The sequence below is a fragment of the Barbatula barbatula genome (genome assembly GCF_947034865.1).
Source record: "Barbatula barbatula genome assembly, chromosome: 5".
Lineage (NCBI taxonomy): Eukaryota > Metazoa > Chordata > Actinopteri > Cypriniformes > Nemacheilidae > Barbatula > Barbatula barbatula.
In genome coordinates this window covers 4836824-4854892 of record NC_136769.1, presented here as the reverse complement: position 1 = coordinate 4854892, position 18069 = coordinate 4836824, and the positions used below count along the sequence as shown (strand labels likewise).

At 41.1% G+C, this 18069-nt stretch overlaps 3 protein-coding genes across 3 annotated transcripts in view; 1 reads left to right on the top strand and 2 right to left on the bottom strand.

The window, feature by feature from the left end:
- Positions 1-6665, bottom strand: part of LOC306894771 (coronin-7-like) — a 34597-nt gene extending 27932 nt beyond the window's left edge. The window contains exons 1-5 of the mRNA XM_079457538.1: positions 6552-6665; positions 3481-3577; positions 3213-3293; positions 2554-2624; positions 1560-1743 (exon numbers count right to left, since the gene is read on the bottom strand). Of these exons, the coding sequence (XP_079313664.1) occupies positions 1560-1743; positions 2554-2624; positions 3213-3293; positions 3481-3577; positions 6552-6611 (493 nt within the window). The 5' untranslated portion in view covers positions 6612-6665. The remainder of the gene's footprint in view (positions 1-1559; positions 1744-2553; positions 2625-3212; positions 3294-3480; positions 3578-6551) is intronic.
- dnaja3a (DnaJ heat shock protein family (Hsp40) member A3a) lies at positions 6419-13280 on the top strand. The gene is made up of 11 exons (XM_079457537.1): positions 6419-7714; positions 9181-9308; positions 9694-9777; positions 9864-10067; positions 10142-10294; positions 10372-10519; positions 10595-10659; positions 10753-10881; positions 11037-11152; positions 11539-11636; positions 12540-13280. The coding sequence occupies exons 1-11, from the start codon at positions 7510-7512 to the stop codon at positions 12560-12562; spliced, it is 1353 nt and encodes a 450-aa protein (XP_079313663.1). The 5' UTR covers positions 6419-7509; the 3' UTR covers positions 12563-13280.
- Positions 13281-13842: 562 nt separating this feature from the next.
- Positions 13843-18069, bottom strand: part of hmox2b (heme oxygenase 2b) — a 5923-nt gene continuing 1696 nt past the window's right edge. The window contains exons 4-7 of the mRNA XM_079457644.1: positions 17857-17974; positions 17169-17660; positions 16231-16351; positions 13843-16140 (exon numbers count right to left, since the gene is read on the bottom strand). Of these exons, the coding sequence (XP_079313770.1) occupies positions 16013-16140; positions 16231-16351; positions 17169-17660; positions 17857-17974 (859 nt within the window). The 3' untranslated portion in view covers positions 13843-16012. The remainder of the gene's footprint in view (positions 16141-16230; positions 16352-17168; positions 17661-17856; positions 17975-18069) is intronic.

The window sequence follows — 18069 nt, the reverse complement described above, 5'->3', positions numbered from 1 at the left end:
GGTAAATGTTACAGCTTTTCATAGCGTTTCCCAGTAAATATAATCCTGTCATCATTTACTCACCCTCAAGTTGTTCTGAACCTGTATACGTTTTGTTGTTTTGCCAAACAGACAGGAAGATATTTGGAAGAATGTCAGTAACCAAACAGATCTCATCCCCCATTTACTGTCACTGTAGGGAAAAAATACTATGGAGTCAAAGGGGGATGAGATCTGTTTGGTAACTGACATTCTTCCAAATATCTTCCCATAACAAAGTAATGTATACAGGTTTGGAACAATCTGCGGGTGAATAAACAATGATTTTTGGGTGAACTATCACTTTAAGCATTTGTCAAATCTGAAATGACTACACAAACCGTGTTAAACAGTTACGATCTGAATAGGTCTTGAGTGTAAACTTCGTCAAATAAATAGTGTCGAGACTTTAAAGGCAGGGTGATCGATTTCTGTTTTTGTTATTTGAAATCGACAACAAAACACACTACTATGCAACAGGAACACGCCCCTTCCTGCATTGCTCCTCCTTCAAACGGGCTGTGCAACGCAGGCATGAAATGCTTAGCTTTATTAAAGCTTAGACCATGCAAATAATAATGCAAATTAATTTAATAAGCAAAGACGACACGAGGAAACAGCAAACTGGTTCCAGATAAACAACAATGCTCAAAACTGCTTTGTTACACGGCTAACACAACAACACATATCTTGGTTCTGACAAACAACAAAACCGATGTTACTCACATTCTGATCCGAATCAAAACAACCTCAACGGGGGGATTTTTAGACGATCTTGCTTTCAAACGTTTCTCAGATAAAAAAATTCACCATACAGCGGGTCCTAAAGGCAACTGTGTCGCTGTGTGTCGCTAGTCTAGAGGTAGTGATAGACCGATTTATTGCCCTGGCCGATATATCGGACGATATTTGGATGTTTTATTTATCGGCATTTTAAATGTTAACGTTTTTTTTTCTGTTTGGCCGCCATGCAACACATTAGCATATAATTCACAAAAATGCCACTAAGATTTACTAATGTCATGTGTGGACCTTTTCCTGTGTTCAAGTATGTTACACGTAAGACGATAATTGTTCATTTAGTGTCGCCAATTTTCTTTGTGTTTCTCATTTACTAATTTCATTGCAATTGTGTTTTATCGGCCTCTTATCGGCCACAGTGCTTTCTTAGTATCGGTATCGGTCGACCAATACTACGAGGTCGTGAGAAGGCATTTATGAACAAACACTGCAGTAACTGACGAGTATAAAGACTCCAACCTTTGGTATAAAGTTGAGCAAATCTCAATTTTGTCACGTCGCTAGACGAGCTGTTGTCGCCATCGCATCGCTTTGCCGACATCGTTCTTTCTAATGCTCACTTGCTCTCTTCCCTCCGTCAACATGAGCGTATACTCCCCTTACTGCTGATTGGCTACAGTAAGTTTGTTTTGGACCCGGCCGGACTCGGTTTTCTAAAGCGTTTTGGAAAAATGCTAACACTGCCTTTAAATCAGACAAGTGATGGTTGCGTATTACCACAATTAAAGGTGTGTGCGTACCTGTGAGGGCGGAGTCTCTCGTGATGTCCCAAACCTGGACTCCCTTTGTCGACGCCACGGCGAGCAGATCTGAAGCAGCAGGGTGGAAGAGAACGATCTCCAGCCGACCGTCTCCAGGAGTCAGAGTCACCTCGGCACTGCTGGGCTGATCCTGACCCGCATCACAAACACGCCACACTTTCACCTGAAGGACAATCACATTATATCACATAGAATATTTCCCCAGCAAACCTTTTGCAATAATGACCTGAAGCTTGCAGGATTGTGTGACACTAATACATTTGTGACCATGGAAAACCAAACCAGTCTCACGGGTCAATCTGAAAGCTGAATGAATAGGCTTTGATAGGATTGAACGATTTGAAAATCTTGACTCTGGGAGTGCAAAAAAATCTAAATATTGAGAATATCGCCTTTAATGTTGTCTAAATGAAGTCCTTTACATAGCATATTACTCCCAAAAATAAAGTTTTTATATATTTCCGGTAGGAACATGGATCTTTACTTAATATCCTAATAGTTTTTGCCATAAAACAAGTATCATTTTGATCCATACAATGTATTATTGGCTATTACTAAAAATGTTCCCGTGCTACTCAACACTGGTCTTGTCGTCCAGGGTCAATTTATGACAGTGGTGACTAATCCCAAACGATCACCGTATAAATGCATTGGAAATAAATGTAACTTTGGTATTTTGGCAGAAACAATGGTTACCGTTGTAATAAAAATGAATGCCGCTGAAGCCCGACCACACTGAGAACTGTGCTGTCTGTTTTTTTTCCAGACGACGCAGCACATTCTTACGAGCTTAAGAAGAAACAGTTCAAATATAAACCAGCCCGTCTCAAAATAAACCTTGTGCACCTGAAGCTACTAAGGTTGAGGGTTTTGTGGGTGACCAAATGCATCGCTAATAGTTAAAAAAGACTTTGTGCCAGTGACTAAACATCTGACGACACAAGTACTGAGCCCATCTCAGACCGTGGCTCACCGTCTCATCGGCCGAGCAGGTTGCCAGGAGGTAGTCATCAAACGGAGAGAAGTCCAGGTCAGTTACCTGGTCTGAAACAGAGAGATCAACAAGAATATTAGGACAGACTCGTCTGGGTCGCAAGCACATCTGCCTCATGAGGTGGGAACAATAACCATCCAAACAATCTTTTATTTACTGGAGGCATCTCAACGGACAAAACAAATACTTCTACTATCACACATTTCAACATGGTTAACTGAATCGAGTGTGTAAGATCCCCTACAATTAGGGCTGTCTAAGGATTAATCGCGATTAATCGCATCCACAATAAAAGTTTGTGTTCACATAATATGTGTCTGTGTACTGTGCATATTAATTTTATAAGTTATTCTGAAAAAAACATTTTTGGGTAGACTATTTCTGTAATAGATAGATATAAGATACATTTCTTGTTACCTCATGAGCGGACTTATAACCATTGTCAAATTCAGTCATTTTATCTTTAAACAAAAGAACATGACAAATGTCTAAGACTGGAACGTTCTTATATAATTTAGCTTACGAACGCTCTTATTTATCGTCTTAAAAACCCTTTTTTGAACCCGGCCCCTGGACCAAAGCGTGACACAATAAAGTAAGAATAAAGCCATATTTTTTTTATTCATAACGTCTATTACCAGCATGGCACGGAATCTGGGTCACGGTCCATTTCCCATCAGGTCCAGGATTCACAGAGGACAAGCCGAGTGTTCCTCCACCTAAAAAGAGACAGACATTTTTACAGAGAGATTGGTTTTGCACAGGGTGTGTATAGATGTTATCTGAACTGAGGTGTCCAGATGTTCAGTGCAGATTGGGAAGAACCGCAAACAAGCCAGACCTGGCCGGCTAGCAAGACAGCAGGGATTGAAAACAGTTTTTAGATGCAACTAGATCTGCTCTTACCAGCCTGATCTGTGTTGAAGGCCACCAGATTGCAGCTGGATTTGATGTGGTTGCCCTGAGAAGAGAAGCTGCCGCCTCGTACATTACCAATCCAGCCCTGGATCGAAAGAAAAAGACTTCAGGAACATGCTGTGAAATACTTTTCTGCGGTCGCTGCCTTCAGGATCTCGAGTCGACATCAATGAAGGTTCACTGCATTCTAATCCTACACCGCAGGTTTCAACATTGTGGTTGAGAGATGAGGTTGGGTGACAGCCAAATGTAAAAAGCCACAGTGTTTTTATTGATAGCAATATTGAGACGAATTCAAAGTCTAGTGGAGGAAGTGACGTTCTTCTATACAAACCGATATTGTGCACGGTACCCAGTTAAAAATGCTTGAGAGATCAAAACGCAGCACTGATCAAGACCTGAACAACACTATCTGAACGTTTGACATCACAGACAGTAAAGAGGAAATGAAAAGAAACTCAGCACTTCTTGAGCAAACAGTGAACGCACAAACACACGAACACACACAAACTTGAGGAAGTGCAGAAGAGCTGCAATGCACAGCCGAGCCGTTTCGAATCCTTTCCGAATGCAAACATGAAACAACACGCAGGGGGTGTGAGCAAGACTGAGCAATTGACTTCACAGAGCCACGAGGAACCAAAGAGCCCAGATTCGGGCCAGCAGAGACCGATGGAAAGATGTCATGTAAGACATTGCCTGAGATCAGAGGGTTATACACCAAGATCACGACCCAGAAAATGACCGTCTGATGAAACATACACAGTAGCTTGAACTTTAATGAGAGTCACTTTAGATCTGCCCAGTGCATGCACGCAATGCAAATGTGGATGGATTCACATGCCGCCATCTTTGTTTTGAAGCAAGCCAGTGCTCTGGAATAAGACCAGAATCCAGACTTAAAAAATATGAAAATATTGACATGAAACGCCTCAGCGAGCATAAAGCATCATCGTGAAATGGATCGCAGCACATCAGCATCATGACCACAAATTCTGCCCATCAAACAGCACATTTCATGCGGAATGGTACAGATTGTTGAATCCATTTGTGCACCATGTTAGTCTCATAGATTTGAATGCATTCACCGTAAATTCATTTAAATTCCATATTAAAACATAATTTGCAAATCTATTTCACCAATATCCACAATCCATGTGACATCTCCAGTCCAAAAAAGAGATTGGCCTTGAGTTCTTAATTCAATCTGGAAACTAGGCACTGAGATCTTTATTACCCATCTGAGACAATCTCACCACCGCATGACGTTCAAATGCTCATCGGCGGTCAATCTTTAACACTGTGAACTGATGTCATGTGATTTAAAAACAAGTTTAAAGGCCAGTTGCAACCAACTTGAACCAAAAACCCATAGACTCCAACACTATGCTTGATGTTCCCCCTAAATGACGTTAAATCGACTAATATATAATAAATATATACATAAAATTAAATCAGTTAACATAACCTATAATAAATAAATGCTTTCCTGTTGCTCAGTGACAATGCCACTGGCAACGCCAAGGTCCTGGGTTCGATCCCAAGGATTGCACATTCTCAAATACAAATGTATAGTGCAATGCAAGTCACTTTGGATAAAGACGTCAAATGCATAAATAAAACAATTGTGACTGTCAAAATGAGCTTAAAGTAACAGTTTACCCAAAATCTGTATAAATGTCTTTGTTCTGATGAACACGAGAAATGACAATGGTGGTCAAAGGTGCCCCAGAACGCTTTGCTTTCCTACATTCTTCAAAATATCAGAAATACATTTATACAGATTTCGAACATCTTGAACTACTGAAATGAAGCATGGAGTGATGAAATGATCTCTTAACCAGTTAAAAACTGTTCAGCAAGACTTTAGGTGAGACACATACATAGAGATATTCCCAAACCCATCTACTCTGATATCTTGTATAAAACTGACACGTGTAATGTTATGGCTCTGAGTTTGATTTTAAATCTTCCTGTCATCTTTCGGAATAAAGGGACAGTTCAAATGACAATGATGTCATCGTTTCCTCACCTTCAGATTGTTATAAACCTGTCTGAATATCTTTGTTCCGCTAAACACAAAGGAAGATATTTGGAAGAATGTCAGCAACCGAACAGATCTCGCCCCCCGTTGACTCCCATATAAGTCCATGAGGGGTGAGACCTGTTTGGTTACTGACATTTGTGTTCAGCAGAACAAAGAACTGAATGCGAGAACCTGAAGGCGAGTAAATTCGGACAGAACTTTCACGTTTGGTCTCTTAAGCAGTGAGGGTCAAAGGGTCGTCCTCGCGTGTAAAGAAAAAACACTGTGTTAATCTCGGGTATGTGAGGCATTTACGCTGAAAGACCACAGAGCTGTTATTTAACAACAACACATATGACGCAAGCAAACAAGATGTCCATAGTTCAAAATAAATCATTCACTGTATCACTGCAGCGCAGTTGAATCTGGTTTCCTTATGTAAAGTGACAGCGGTGACATCAGAAGGCAAATTCAAATCACCACTTTTACCAAAAAATTGAAAAAGTGACGGGCGTGAAATAAGGCATTTTGACAGAAACTTCACTCCACTTTTGCAAACTTTATTTGCTAAGCAAAAGTACTCAATAAACAACGCAAACAATAAACATAAATAGACAACATGCCAATTTACCCATCATTGGCAAAATAAGCCTTTTGTTATTTGAAAACAAATCATTGCATTTAACTTTGCATTATTCCCCCCCCCCCCCCCCCCCATAAATCCTCCAGTGCCTTTCCTGGTGTTTTGCTCAAAATGCAAAACAAGAATCCAGAATTGAATCAGTGCAGCAATGGAGCATCACTGGAGTGCAGTCATGACATCATCACGAACACAACATCAAATGTATATCTCGTGCGCGTGATCTCTTATGAACGCGTATTACGACGCTTCGTGTGTTCAGCATGAAGGAAGTTGAGACATCCAGCGCATCTGCACCACTCCTTACTGTCGACTCAGCCCAAAACCATAACATCATAAACATAATACCGCTCTCATACCGCTGGATATCGTATGCAATGAGGATGTACTCACATCTTTCTTGGGGATTTTCGGAGTGGTGTTCTTATATTTAGAAGTCTTGAAGCGATTCATTCTGCCGTGCTCGCGCGTTTGAATCTTCCGGGTGTCTGCGTGTTGTGATCTCTGTCCTGTGAATGCGTCTTCTCTACGCAGAGTTAGCGTGCGCGATACACGCAGTGCTGCGCTCCTTTGCGGTTTTGACAGAAGGGATACAGCTGCCTCCACTGGGCATGCGCACTTCAATACCGCACATGTTTTCGTCACGCTGAAAACAGTTGATTCGTATATTTGTTACTAATATAATTTATTTAAATGATATGCCGAGATTTTGCATCACTTCCGGCCGCATCTGTATCCCTTCTACCAACAACCCAGACTTACAGTTCTTAGGCTCGCTCAGTTAATCGAGCGCCTAATAGCTGCGTAAAGAAACGCATTAAGCGGTTTTTTCTTCATTGATCTGCTTTGACAGTTCGTACGTCATACAGAGCGACAGTCATTAATTTATACAGTTTTGATTAATATTGGAATAGTTATTCATGTGTTTTACCGTCTTTGTGTTTTTCTTATTTTCTCCTGTAAAGCTGCTTTGGAACAATGCAAATTGTGAAAAGCGCTATATAAATACAATTTAATTGAATTTACATGTATTTATTCAGCACACAAATGTATTATCAAATATGACTTTATTTGCAGTCCTGGTGACCACAAATTCATGGCCTCAATACTACATAAACTACACGTATACACTAATAAAATATTTGGTTGAACCACAGTTGGGACCGTTGTGATAACTACACTGTTATGAGACTATTATAGAGACTTATAAAAGTACAAATATTGAAAATGTAGTCAATCTGGTTGCATTATTTGATAATTCCTGTCTGATAACTTTTGGTCTTGAACTCCAGTGCGCACGCGTCTCTCCGTCACGCATGCGCAGTCGCGCCGCTGACTCTGAGTGGCAAAGATGGCGTCTTCCGCAGCTCGCAGCTCCGCACGCTGGTTCACAGTCGCCGTGTCCTCCTACCACAGACAGGCGTGTTCACCCCACATCTCCCGCTATAATGGAGCCCACGGGGGCTTTTCGAAGCTGTCAGGCCGGCGGGTTTGGTCTGCAGGCGGCGGGATGAGCGCGCGAGAGAGGAACGGCTTGACATTGAGAGGCATGACAGGTGAGACCTGGACCTTAACAGGCCCGAGTGAGTGTTTAAACTACATATAAAACGACTGGCTTCACGTGCGTTGATCTGATCTGATCTGATCTGATCTAGATCCAGTGTCGATTTATTCACATGGAGGAAATGGTTAATGCAACTCGCATCAATGCATGTGATCAGATTTGGGGCCAGTTTCTAAAAGAGAGGTCCCTTATACTCGGAGTCTGTTACCATAGTAACTTAAGGTTATGAACCTTACCTGGTCAGGTGCAGTTTCTTAGATCTCCTCCCCCTTTTTAAAGCGGAAGTCATTCATCACACACTCAGAGACCATCTTAGTGACTTATAATGTCATATGTGCTTTTATAGAGGAATCGGTACATGAAGAGGTTGCGTTCATTCATGGGGATGTACTTTGATTTTAAGAGAACAATTTAGGACCTGAGTGGAATCTGAATTATATATATTAAAATATGTCTCATCCCTCCTTACATCGATAACATCTGTCATCGTGGCCGTGTATTACATCAGGGCATATTCCTCTTTTCCCTTACACTTTCTCACGAATGCTCGTTTTCTTTGGAGGGTAAGAAATGACTTCATAACGTGTATAAATAACAGGAATTGAATAACTACAGACATAAATGAAGCGAATAAACAGTTCATGTAGACGTGCAGCCGTTCGCAGCCGAACAGCAAGGTGAGCATTCGTGTTTATGGAGTATATACATTAAATGTATTTTTTGAAAATGACCGATCGTTTCGCTAGATAAGACCCTTATATGTGGTCTGATAGAGCTGTGCAATGAATCGAAAATTCATCGTAATCCTCAGTTTTGGCCTTTGCAGTTAACCAAAACGAAACGATCTATTATTGTGCCGCAGGATCCTCTCTTTTCTTGTAGTATAAATCCACAGCGCACCCTTTCCTTTACAGGGGTTCAGCGGTGCTATTTCTTTACATTTATTTTTCAGTTAAATTCAGTGTTTAAAAGCCAAGTTTTTTCTATTTTCTATGTTGTTTTAAAAGTTAATGAGTAATTGTGTTAAATAATTTGGATCTCAATATTGGCCAAAATAATCTCGATTATGTTTTTTGTCATAATCGAGCAGCCCTATCGTCTGGTATCGTTTAAACTGAAGCCGCACTGAAGCGGTTATTTTGACCTTCAACCGTTTGGAGTCCATTGAAGTCCACTATATGGAGAATAGTCCTGGAATGTTTTCATCAAAAACCTTAACTTCTTTAATTTAATGATTCATTTATTTGTTTTATTGGTAGATTTTATATATGTCTTTATTGGCTTCCACCGACGGGAGTTTTATTTGACTTGTGTTTTATATTATCTCTATTTATCTTTTTTGTACTTTAAGCAGATCACGGTGTCTGTATTGTCTTTCTGTATGTAAGGAAAGAAATGCAAACAGTTTGCTCAGATGTTACTACACTTCTGTTTTATCTCTGATCTCTGTGTTAACAGGATCATCTCAGATCCTGTGTAAGCTGTCCTTCCACACCAGCGCTCCTGCTTATAAACAAGACTTCTATCAGATTCTAGGAGTACCACGCACAGCAACGCAGAAGGAGATTAAGAAAGCTTATTACCAAGTAAGACGCCACTGAATTATTAAAGGAACAGTTCACCCTAGAATGACATTTTTGCCATCATTTACTTAGAGACCCAGAAGTGACATGTCAATCACATAAGTAATCCATAAGTAACGTAAAAGACGTGCACACCAAGGGCGGTTCATTCTAGGGTGAACTGTTCCTTGTCGTCTAGTTCTTTGGCCATGGATTTTATCTCCAACCTGAACAAGTGAATCGAGATGTTCTGGACGAATGAGTTCGATCAAGGTTGGAGCTAAACCCTTCAAAAAAGATGACTTTGAGAGCTCGAGTTAAGAATCTGTGGTTTAGTTTGTGGGATGACCGGGGGGCGTTGTCTGATAAACACCGTCGTGCATCACAACTGTGTTTTCTTCTCACTCAGATGGCGAAGAAGTATCATCCAGACACAAACAAAGAGGATCCTCAAGCCAAGGAGAAGTTTGCCCAGTTGGCAGAAGCCTACGAGGTTCACCGCGTTTTCTTCTTAAAAGCTTGAGTTCGATTTTGCTGTCTGTCGCAGAAAGCGAGGTTGACGTGATGGTTTGTCTTCAGGTGCTCAGCGACGAGGTGAAGAGGAAACAGTACGACACGTACGGCTCTGCCGGGTTCGACCCGGGCGCCGGCGCTGGAAGTCAGCAGTACTGGGGCGGCGGAGCCAGCATCGATCCCGAGGAGCTCTTCCGCAAAATCTTCGGGGAGTTTTCCGGAGCGCGAGGTTTCGGAGATTTCAACGGCGTCTACGATCAGCCTCGCGAGGTCCGATTGTCTCTTCTTCAGATTTCTCAGTCTCTTCGCTTGAGAGAGATTAAAATGTGATGTGTTTTGTGCAGTATGTTATGGAGCTGACGTTCGCTCAGGCGGCTAAAGGCGTGAATAAAGAAATCAGCATCAACATTGATGACACGTGTCAGCGCTGCGACGGCCGAGGGCACGAGCCCGGCTCTAAAGTCCAGCACTGCGCCAGCTGCAACGGGACGGGGATGGTGAGTCACAAGCACTTTCTGCATGATACAGACGTGCGAGGTAAAGCTTAACACCGCCGCGATGTCTGTCTCTACAGGAAACCGTCAACACGGGGCCGTTCGTGATGCGATCCACCTGTCGGCGCTGCGGGGGGCGGGGCTCGGTCATTACCTCGCCCTGCACGGCGTGTCGAGGGACGGGTCAGACCAAGCAGAGGAAAACAGTCACGGTACCTGTACCTGCAGGTGAGTGTGAGCATGCGACCGGATCGAGCGATGAACATTCATCCGCCGTTGTCTGAACGTGACGTGTGTCTCCAGGTATTGAAGACGGGCAGATGGTTCGAATGCCTGTCGGGAGGAAGGAGATCTTCATCACGTTCAGAGTGAGCACATCACAAGCTTATTTGACTGATTCAGTAAAGATGTGATTTCGGCCTCGGAGGATTTTCAGACAACTGTCTGTGTTTGGCCCTCAGGTTCAGAAGAGTCCCATCTTCAGGAGAGACGGAGCTGATATTCACTCCGATGTCATGGTCTCTGTAGCTCAGGCTATATTGGGCGGCTCGGTCCGGGCACAGGGATTATACGAGACCATCAATCTCTCGGTGAGACTTGTTGTATCTGCCCGTGAAAATGTGCTACGTGTGCACGCACATTACGATCAGACAGTTTCACTGAAGTAGATTACTAGAAAGAAAATGAGATTTAACGTTTTCTTGGGCTTGAAACACATTTTTGAACGCAGTCAAATCTCTCGTAGATCCCACCTGGAATCCAGTCGGATCAGAAGATCCGTCACTCTGGTAAAGGTATCCCGCGGGTCAGTGGTTACGGGCATGGCGATCACTACATCCACGTCAAGATCAAAATCCCCAAGTAAGACACTTTCACGGATGAGAATTTCCAATCTGCACACTTTCATCAGGGCTGGAATTCTGTTATAAAGATATAAAATGTGACCCAGAGAAGATGTTATTCTTTTATAGTTCTCGGTTGTTTCATTTAAGTGTCAACTTTGTCTCAGATATTTAAAAAGTAACTATTACGATATCTTTAAAATGATATTTCACGCGGCGTGTAATGTCTGCCAAGTTGTAAAGCCGAACGTGAACGAATAACAATGTCATTGGCTTGGGGAAAAAAGGGAGTCGACTATGAATCAAGCGATGATTTCATTTCCGGGTCAAATTTGCGTCACTTCATTCCATTTGCGACGGATCAAATTGTGTCTAGTCTGATGTTGTCTGTGCTCTCGTGTTCAGGATGTTGACAGACAGACAGCGAGCTCTTCTCATGAGTTACGCTGAGGATGAGACTGACGTTGAGGGAACGGTCAACGGCGTGACCAAGACCACTACAGGTGAGTGAACGTTTTCATCTGGTCTGCGGTGGAACGAGAGCTGGTCAGACACGACAATACATGTGTTTGTGCAGGAGGGGGCAGAAAAGAGCCAGAAACAGAAAGGCAAGGGCTTTTTCTGCACATTAAAGAAAATGTTTAGCAGCTCCTGACCCCCACAAACCAGGTAGGATGGATGTGTCACTGTAGTCCAAAGGTTAGAATGATAGCGATTCAATCAACTAGAAATGTTTATGGTCTGTTTGTGGCAGCCTAGGGGTTCTACAATTTCCACATGGATCTCTGCCATTTTCACATATAGGGTCTTATACATAACATACTTAAAAACTGATTTAATAAACCTGAAAGGATTTCAAGATGTCTTTAGCATTACTTCAGTTTCCTGCTTTGGGCGTTTTCTTATTTTTGTATCGTCATTATTGGCACGTAACCGAGCATTTTGCATAAATATGTAATCGTTTTTGAAGTTATTTTCACTTGTACAACATGTAACATTTGGGATTTCCCGATAATTTCAGTGAAGTTATCATCCAAATGTTAACTAGATTTGAGCTGAATTATCAACATTTCTTTGCAGCAAATGTGTTTGATTTGACACGAAATGATCCTAAAGCAAAATACCAAATATTTGACAAAACGAAGTTTGCAACATCCATTACAAAATCACATTGAGTTGCTCAGAAAAGGGAATGTACGTCTGATCTGGAATCTGTTCGTTTACTGTGTGAGATCAATGCTTGAACTGTGACTTTCTCATCAAACACTTCTCAACGCCACTTTATCTGTACCGGCGATAAGAAGCTGCGTATTTAGTTTATCAGTGTTAAAGATCTTTTCATTCAACTGTCTTCAGTTTGTGCCATGTTGAATATCATAGATTTATTCATGCATTTGTCTTTACAGGTAAAAGATCGGCTGGAAATTGAGACGATGACATGCCAGTGCACATTCAGATTAACCGCACATGTGAGAACCCTGAAAACGGGAGAATACGCTGTTGAAGACGCATGTCGGCCTTGATGAAGGAGCCTTCAAAACTACACATGGATGAAAACTATGAAGCCGTCTGGACATCTTCGTTCAAGATCTAATGGTGACGGCATCCCTAGCATCAACATGGCATCTTGGCCAGACCTGTAATTCCGAGAAATTTCTTTGTAGCCGCATTGTTCAGTTTCTGATATGGAAACCAGAACAGCGATTCGCAAGTGCTTATTTTGGCTATTAAAGTGGATGGTAACCTCTCCAACCTTTGGTTTTTTCTTGACAACGTTTGTTTGGGTCAGGGCTCGTGTGTTTGAAGATGATGTCACCGCTCACGCTGACGGTGTTGTAATGTGATGATCTTGTCCACGCATTCAATGAAACTCTTCCACCACTGTACATAGACAACTGTTGATATTCAAACTCTTTTAATATGTAGAGAATAAATATGCAATTATGAATAAAATATTGTATGTGTGACCTGGGAAATCTGTTTTTTATTTGAATAATTTGAGGTTCACAAACCGAGTTTGCATTCATCACTTTTAATATTAAAACAAACATCATTTAACCTGTAGAGGGCACACAGACCGGATGAAAATGGTATGACTAAAAGTGCATGTGTGGACTAAAATCAATCAAGTCCAAACCTCAAATGGCGTTTCTGCTAAGATTGAAATCTATGACACGGCTTAAACGAATATTATCGTTCGTTTTAGATGTAATGCAATGCCTTTACATGATTTAAGGTTCAGTTGTAATATGGCTAATATTAGATTCAATTAGATTTCTATGCCACTTTTCACAATTTTGTATTGTTGCAATGCAGCTTTACATGCACAAAGTGTAGTCTTGAAATAAATGATATTAGAGTACATTTTTTCTCAATACAATGTACTTTGACGGCACATAAGTTGTCTAAGTTTGCTAATAAGTACTGTGTATATCACATCTTTCATTAGTAATACATACTGTAAACCAATTATTTATAAGATTGTGTAGTTTCGATATTGAAAGTTTTGATAGCAAATATCAAATTCAAACCTGAAATGAATCGCAAATGCTTTTCGTTTTATCCAACGATTAGTGGCCTACTTCATGAAAACTCTTTTCCACAATTAGACCATCGGTCCAGAATACTGCATCCCATAATGCATTGTGATCACTTTCAAAAATAATTCGTTTGACCGTTAAAGTAAACAACGCAACACAAAAAACTGAATGAAATATTTTTTATTCAGAGATCATAACTGGAAACCACACACGTCGTGTCATAAGGTCATGTGACCCTAGCACACATTATACTGCACGTTTTTTCATGACTATATTTCATAACAGTAAGCAGTGTGTATTGTGCAGCACTCTTCTAGTACACTAGTTTCCTATTTCTGTCTTTTGCTTAAAAACAAGTTGTCAGTAACTCCATAGACAAAAGAAGTTATCACATTTATGCAAAACACTTCACATGCATTGTGATCTGTTTAAATACAGTAGCCGTCTGGGCTGGGTTTTCCATTAAGGTACATTTTCTTTTGGTTAGAAACCCGGTTTAAAGCCGCGGACGTACAGACCCCCAGGATTTGAGTTTTCATAAAACACTTTCAAAAGCATTATCAGTATAATAAAGTGACCGTCTTATGATTATAACCCTTTACATTTGTCTGAACCCTCAGTGTCATATCACAGTGCTATATGGTTAGGTTCAGTAAAAATGAATTATTGCATCCATGTTAATAATGTTAAACGATCAATGATCTTATACAAAATAAATCACCAAGCAGCTCTTAATTCGACAAATACTCTCGAGATACTTTTTGACCTCGCACCTTGTTAAAATAGCATTCAAATACTCTTTTTTGAATATTATTTGAGTATTTAAACCCTGATAAAAACAAGTAATACACGTTTATAACAGCCTGGCTAATACGTCACCTGTTATCAGACATTTCAGGACTATTGCAGTGTGTCATGAAAGCAAACTTCACTAAGAGCTTCCCAAATGAATACATTTTGCTCTTTTATAAAATTGGCAGTAAGCTTATGTATCACACATATAGCCAATTCATACATAAACCCACAAAAATCAATCGTATTTAACCAATGGCTCAGACTTCTGCCATTAGTGAAGTGCACGTTTCTTTCATATTCAACATATTCAAAGGTTTTCATTAATAGTTTTGTTGTCCCTTACGAAAATGTACCAACTAAACTCAAGCATAGTTTTTTGGTTTTCACCTGTAGTCAAACCGCAGTAACTACAAAAAGTGCTCGAATGTTTTTCACCGCAATAATCGTGCTTCATCGTGGTAAAACTACGGTAATCAATCTGCCGAAAACATTGGCTATTAGACATTTACCATGGTTATTAGGTTAGCGTGGATGTGGTGTTGCACACAACGTGGAGCGCGTTTCATTTCAAATCATGCTTAAATAAAATAAAACTTTCTATCAAAACCGTCCTAGAAACTTAAAGACGCATGCAATGCTTGGTCCTGGCATTATAAGCATCTGGCCCCGTCATGGCGGTAACAAACCTTAGTATTCAAAAGAACAATACAGTATCCTAAACAAATTATTGGTCATCGATTTCACCCTCATGTCACTTCAAACCTGTATATGACTTTCTTCTGCAGAACACAAAAGATATTTTGACTTACTGGAACCACTGAAACATCTCTTAAAATATACTATGTGCTCCACAGAACCAAGTTTTAAAGCACAAAATAGTTAGATGCTTGGGTGAACCGTCGCTTTAAAAATACCCTGGTGGTGCTGTAATAAACAGCGTTACGCATTACATTCGCACGCATTTCACGTTGTGTAAAACTGAGCTTGTGTGGTTGCAAGGTTATTTTAGTTTACTCAACTTTAAACTTTTCAATCAAATCAAATATTAACTTAAAAAGTATTGGAAAATCTTACATTTTGCCTCAAAAATAAAATGAAGCAGTAAAATTATAATAAACAAACCAAAATAAGAAGGTATTAATCGTATATAGCAATGTTAAACATAAATCAATAAATTATTAAATGACAAAATCATATACCAAAATCGCTAAAACTTGAACTAAAATGAACACAAAAACTAAACTAAAATAACTCTTGCATTCACTATTTTTGGGCCCAAAACGTTAAATGAGTCCAATGCGATGAAACTCCTCTATAAAAATATCTTGCACCCTTAACTTCATTGTTTCCTAAACACTGACAGGTTCAAAAGTACTTAATGTCACATTAAATCCCTAAACTACACTACCCGCCTCTATATGAAAAATATAAATCACATTCGCACATGAGGGTAAATGAGGTGCACTAAATCATCTCAAGGGTTCAAGGTGCGAAAATGCCTGACAGTTATAAAGTGAATGTGTGCCGCTGGGTCACTTATTGAGTCACATGAGGTACCAAGCAGCCAATCCGGCTAAAGCAGCGATCCAGGCAGCCAGTAGGACTTGACCGGATGGATTTTTAAGCACGCTTTTGGCCATTTGACAAATAAACGCCGATCCGCCTGTAGCAACTGAAACCAAGAAAACATCAAATGGTTTTAATGAGTCCCTATATGCAATTTCTAGCTGCATGAGTACTGTAGACATGTTGTCGTGTTTACCTGATTTGGCAGCGTGGCACGGACACTGGCTGATGTCTCCCTCCACTTCACCATGAAGAGGAGTTTCATCCATAACGTCGTCCTGAAGGGTTTTTCCAAACTCCTCCAGCTCTCCAAACACCTACACGAAACACACAAGCAAAAATACAGTAACATGACGGGAGAAATACAGTATAAAAGGTCAGCCGTCAGGAAAAAGAGAATCTGATAAATCACTTGGTGGTCGGATTATAGATATCAACACTAGATGCCGCATTAGCGTCTGTTTCTATGGGCCATTATACGTAGGTCGTCCGCCATATTGGAACGGTGCGAGCCGGTCTGTGTTGCAAAGTCTGCGGCTTTCCAGTGGAATTGGGTTACTTTGTAACTGTTCCTCTGGTTTGTTTTATCCACAGGTTATCCATCTTTAGATGTGTATGATTATGAATACATTTTTGTTGTCGTGTCAACTCAAACATTATATTTCCTACACGAACACATGGCAACAACGAAAGGGTATCCAATATTTGGGGAATAAAAGTCGTGGCATTCTAGCAAACTGCGAGTGAAGTCAGTTGACCGTTCCAAGATGGCGGACGCGTCTACGTGCCAGGAGAGCTTGAATGAGGCAACTAGTTTGATATCTTTGGGTCAGATGACATAACTTAATGCTGTCGACCTCATTTTGTACATTTAATTTAGCTTTTCTGACGTGAAAGCCCTCCATCTGTTCGTGAACGAAACTCAACCCGGCCTCTTATTTTTCATTACATCGATGCTCAAAAAAATTGCGACAATGTCCATTATTAAAATTAATTTCCATCGAATTGAAAGATCAGTCGTATTGGTCTCACAAAATCTTGAATTACCATTGACAAAGGCTCATATTATGAGCATGTGACCTTTGGATTAAGCGTTTAGAACCCAAAAGGACCACATCATAACCTGCTCCTCACCTCCATGTTAAAGTGGAAAGCCCGGTTGGCTTCCTCCACGACCTTCTCTTTGGTTTTCACGTCCAGCTCCAGCTCGTTCATGCGGCTACGGTAGAGCTGTTTAAAGGCCTTGGCGTTGTGGATGCCGTCAAACTGATAGAAGTACAGCCCTTCTCCGGTGGAGGGCAGCTTCATGGCACGCTGGGCCACCTTCCTCAGCACCTGCCCCCCCGAGAGGTCGCCCATGTAACGGGTGTAAGCGTGAGCCACTAGGAGCACAGGATCCTCCCGGCCCAGCTGTTGGATGCGCTCCACGTAGCTCCGCGTGGCCGGAGAGCAGACGGTTTGGCTTTGCCAATCGTGGCCGTAGAAGTACTCCAGATCCCGGGCCAGGGCATCGCGCCGGTGGAGCTCATTGGGGAAGTAGAGCGGTGCGAACTGCGGGTGATCTTTATTTCTCTCGATCTCCTCTTCCAGAGCAGAATAAGTGAAGTATAAAGCCACGTGACCGAGCTGACGACACAAACGCAGATTTCAGACGACTGACAGCGCAGGCACAGTTTATTACCCCGACAACATAATCTTTAATAAAACTTTGATAGAGCAAATAACAAAATACCCATCGTCGTCAAATCTCATGATTACACGCACGAGAACTCCAAAACGTCACATTACATTTGATCAGAATGGCTTACGCTGAAGATGCTACCTTAAAGAGTTCCTTACGAATGCGTCCCCTCAGGAAGTCCTTCACGAACTGTGTGTTTTCCGCCTTCTCGTGAACTTCTTTGGTACCCGCAGCCAACATCTCTGACAGGTCTGTAGGGCTGTTGGGTTTATAGTCACAATATAATTACAGACACAAACCTCCTTTATCATAAACTGTTGATAATGTGCTTATTTGTAATGGAACGATATGCAC

Bases quoted from the DNA above. Each gene is read 5' to 3' on its own strand.
- dnaja3a (XM_079457537.1), top strand. From the start codon at position 7,510: ATGGCGTCTTCCGCAGCTCGCAGCTCCGCACGCTGGTTCACAGTCGCC. The intron at 9,778-9,863 runs GTTCACCGCGTT...GTTTGTCTTCAG, and splicing joins AGTTGGCAGAAGCCTACGAG to GTGCTCAGCGACGAGGTGAA. The intron at 10,520-10,594 runs GTGAGTGTGAGC...GTGTGTCTCCAG, and splicing joins CACGGTACCTGTACCTGCAG to GTATTGAAGACGGGCAGATG.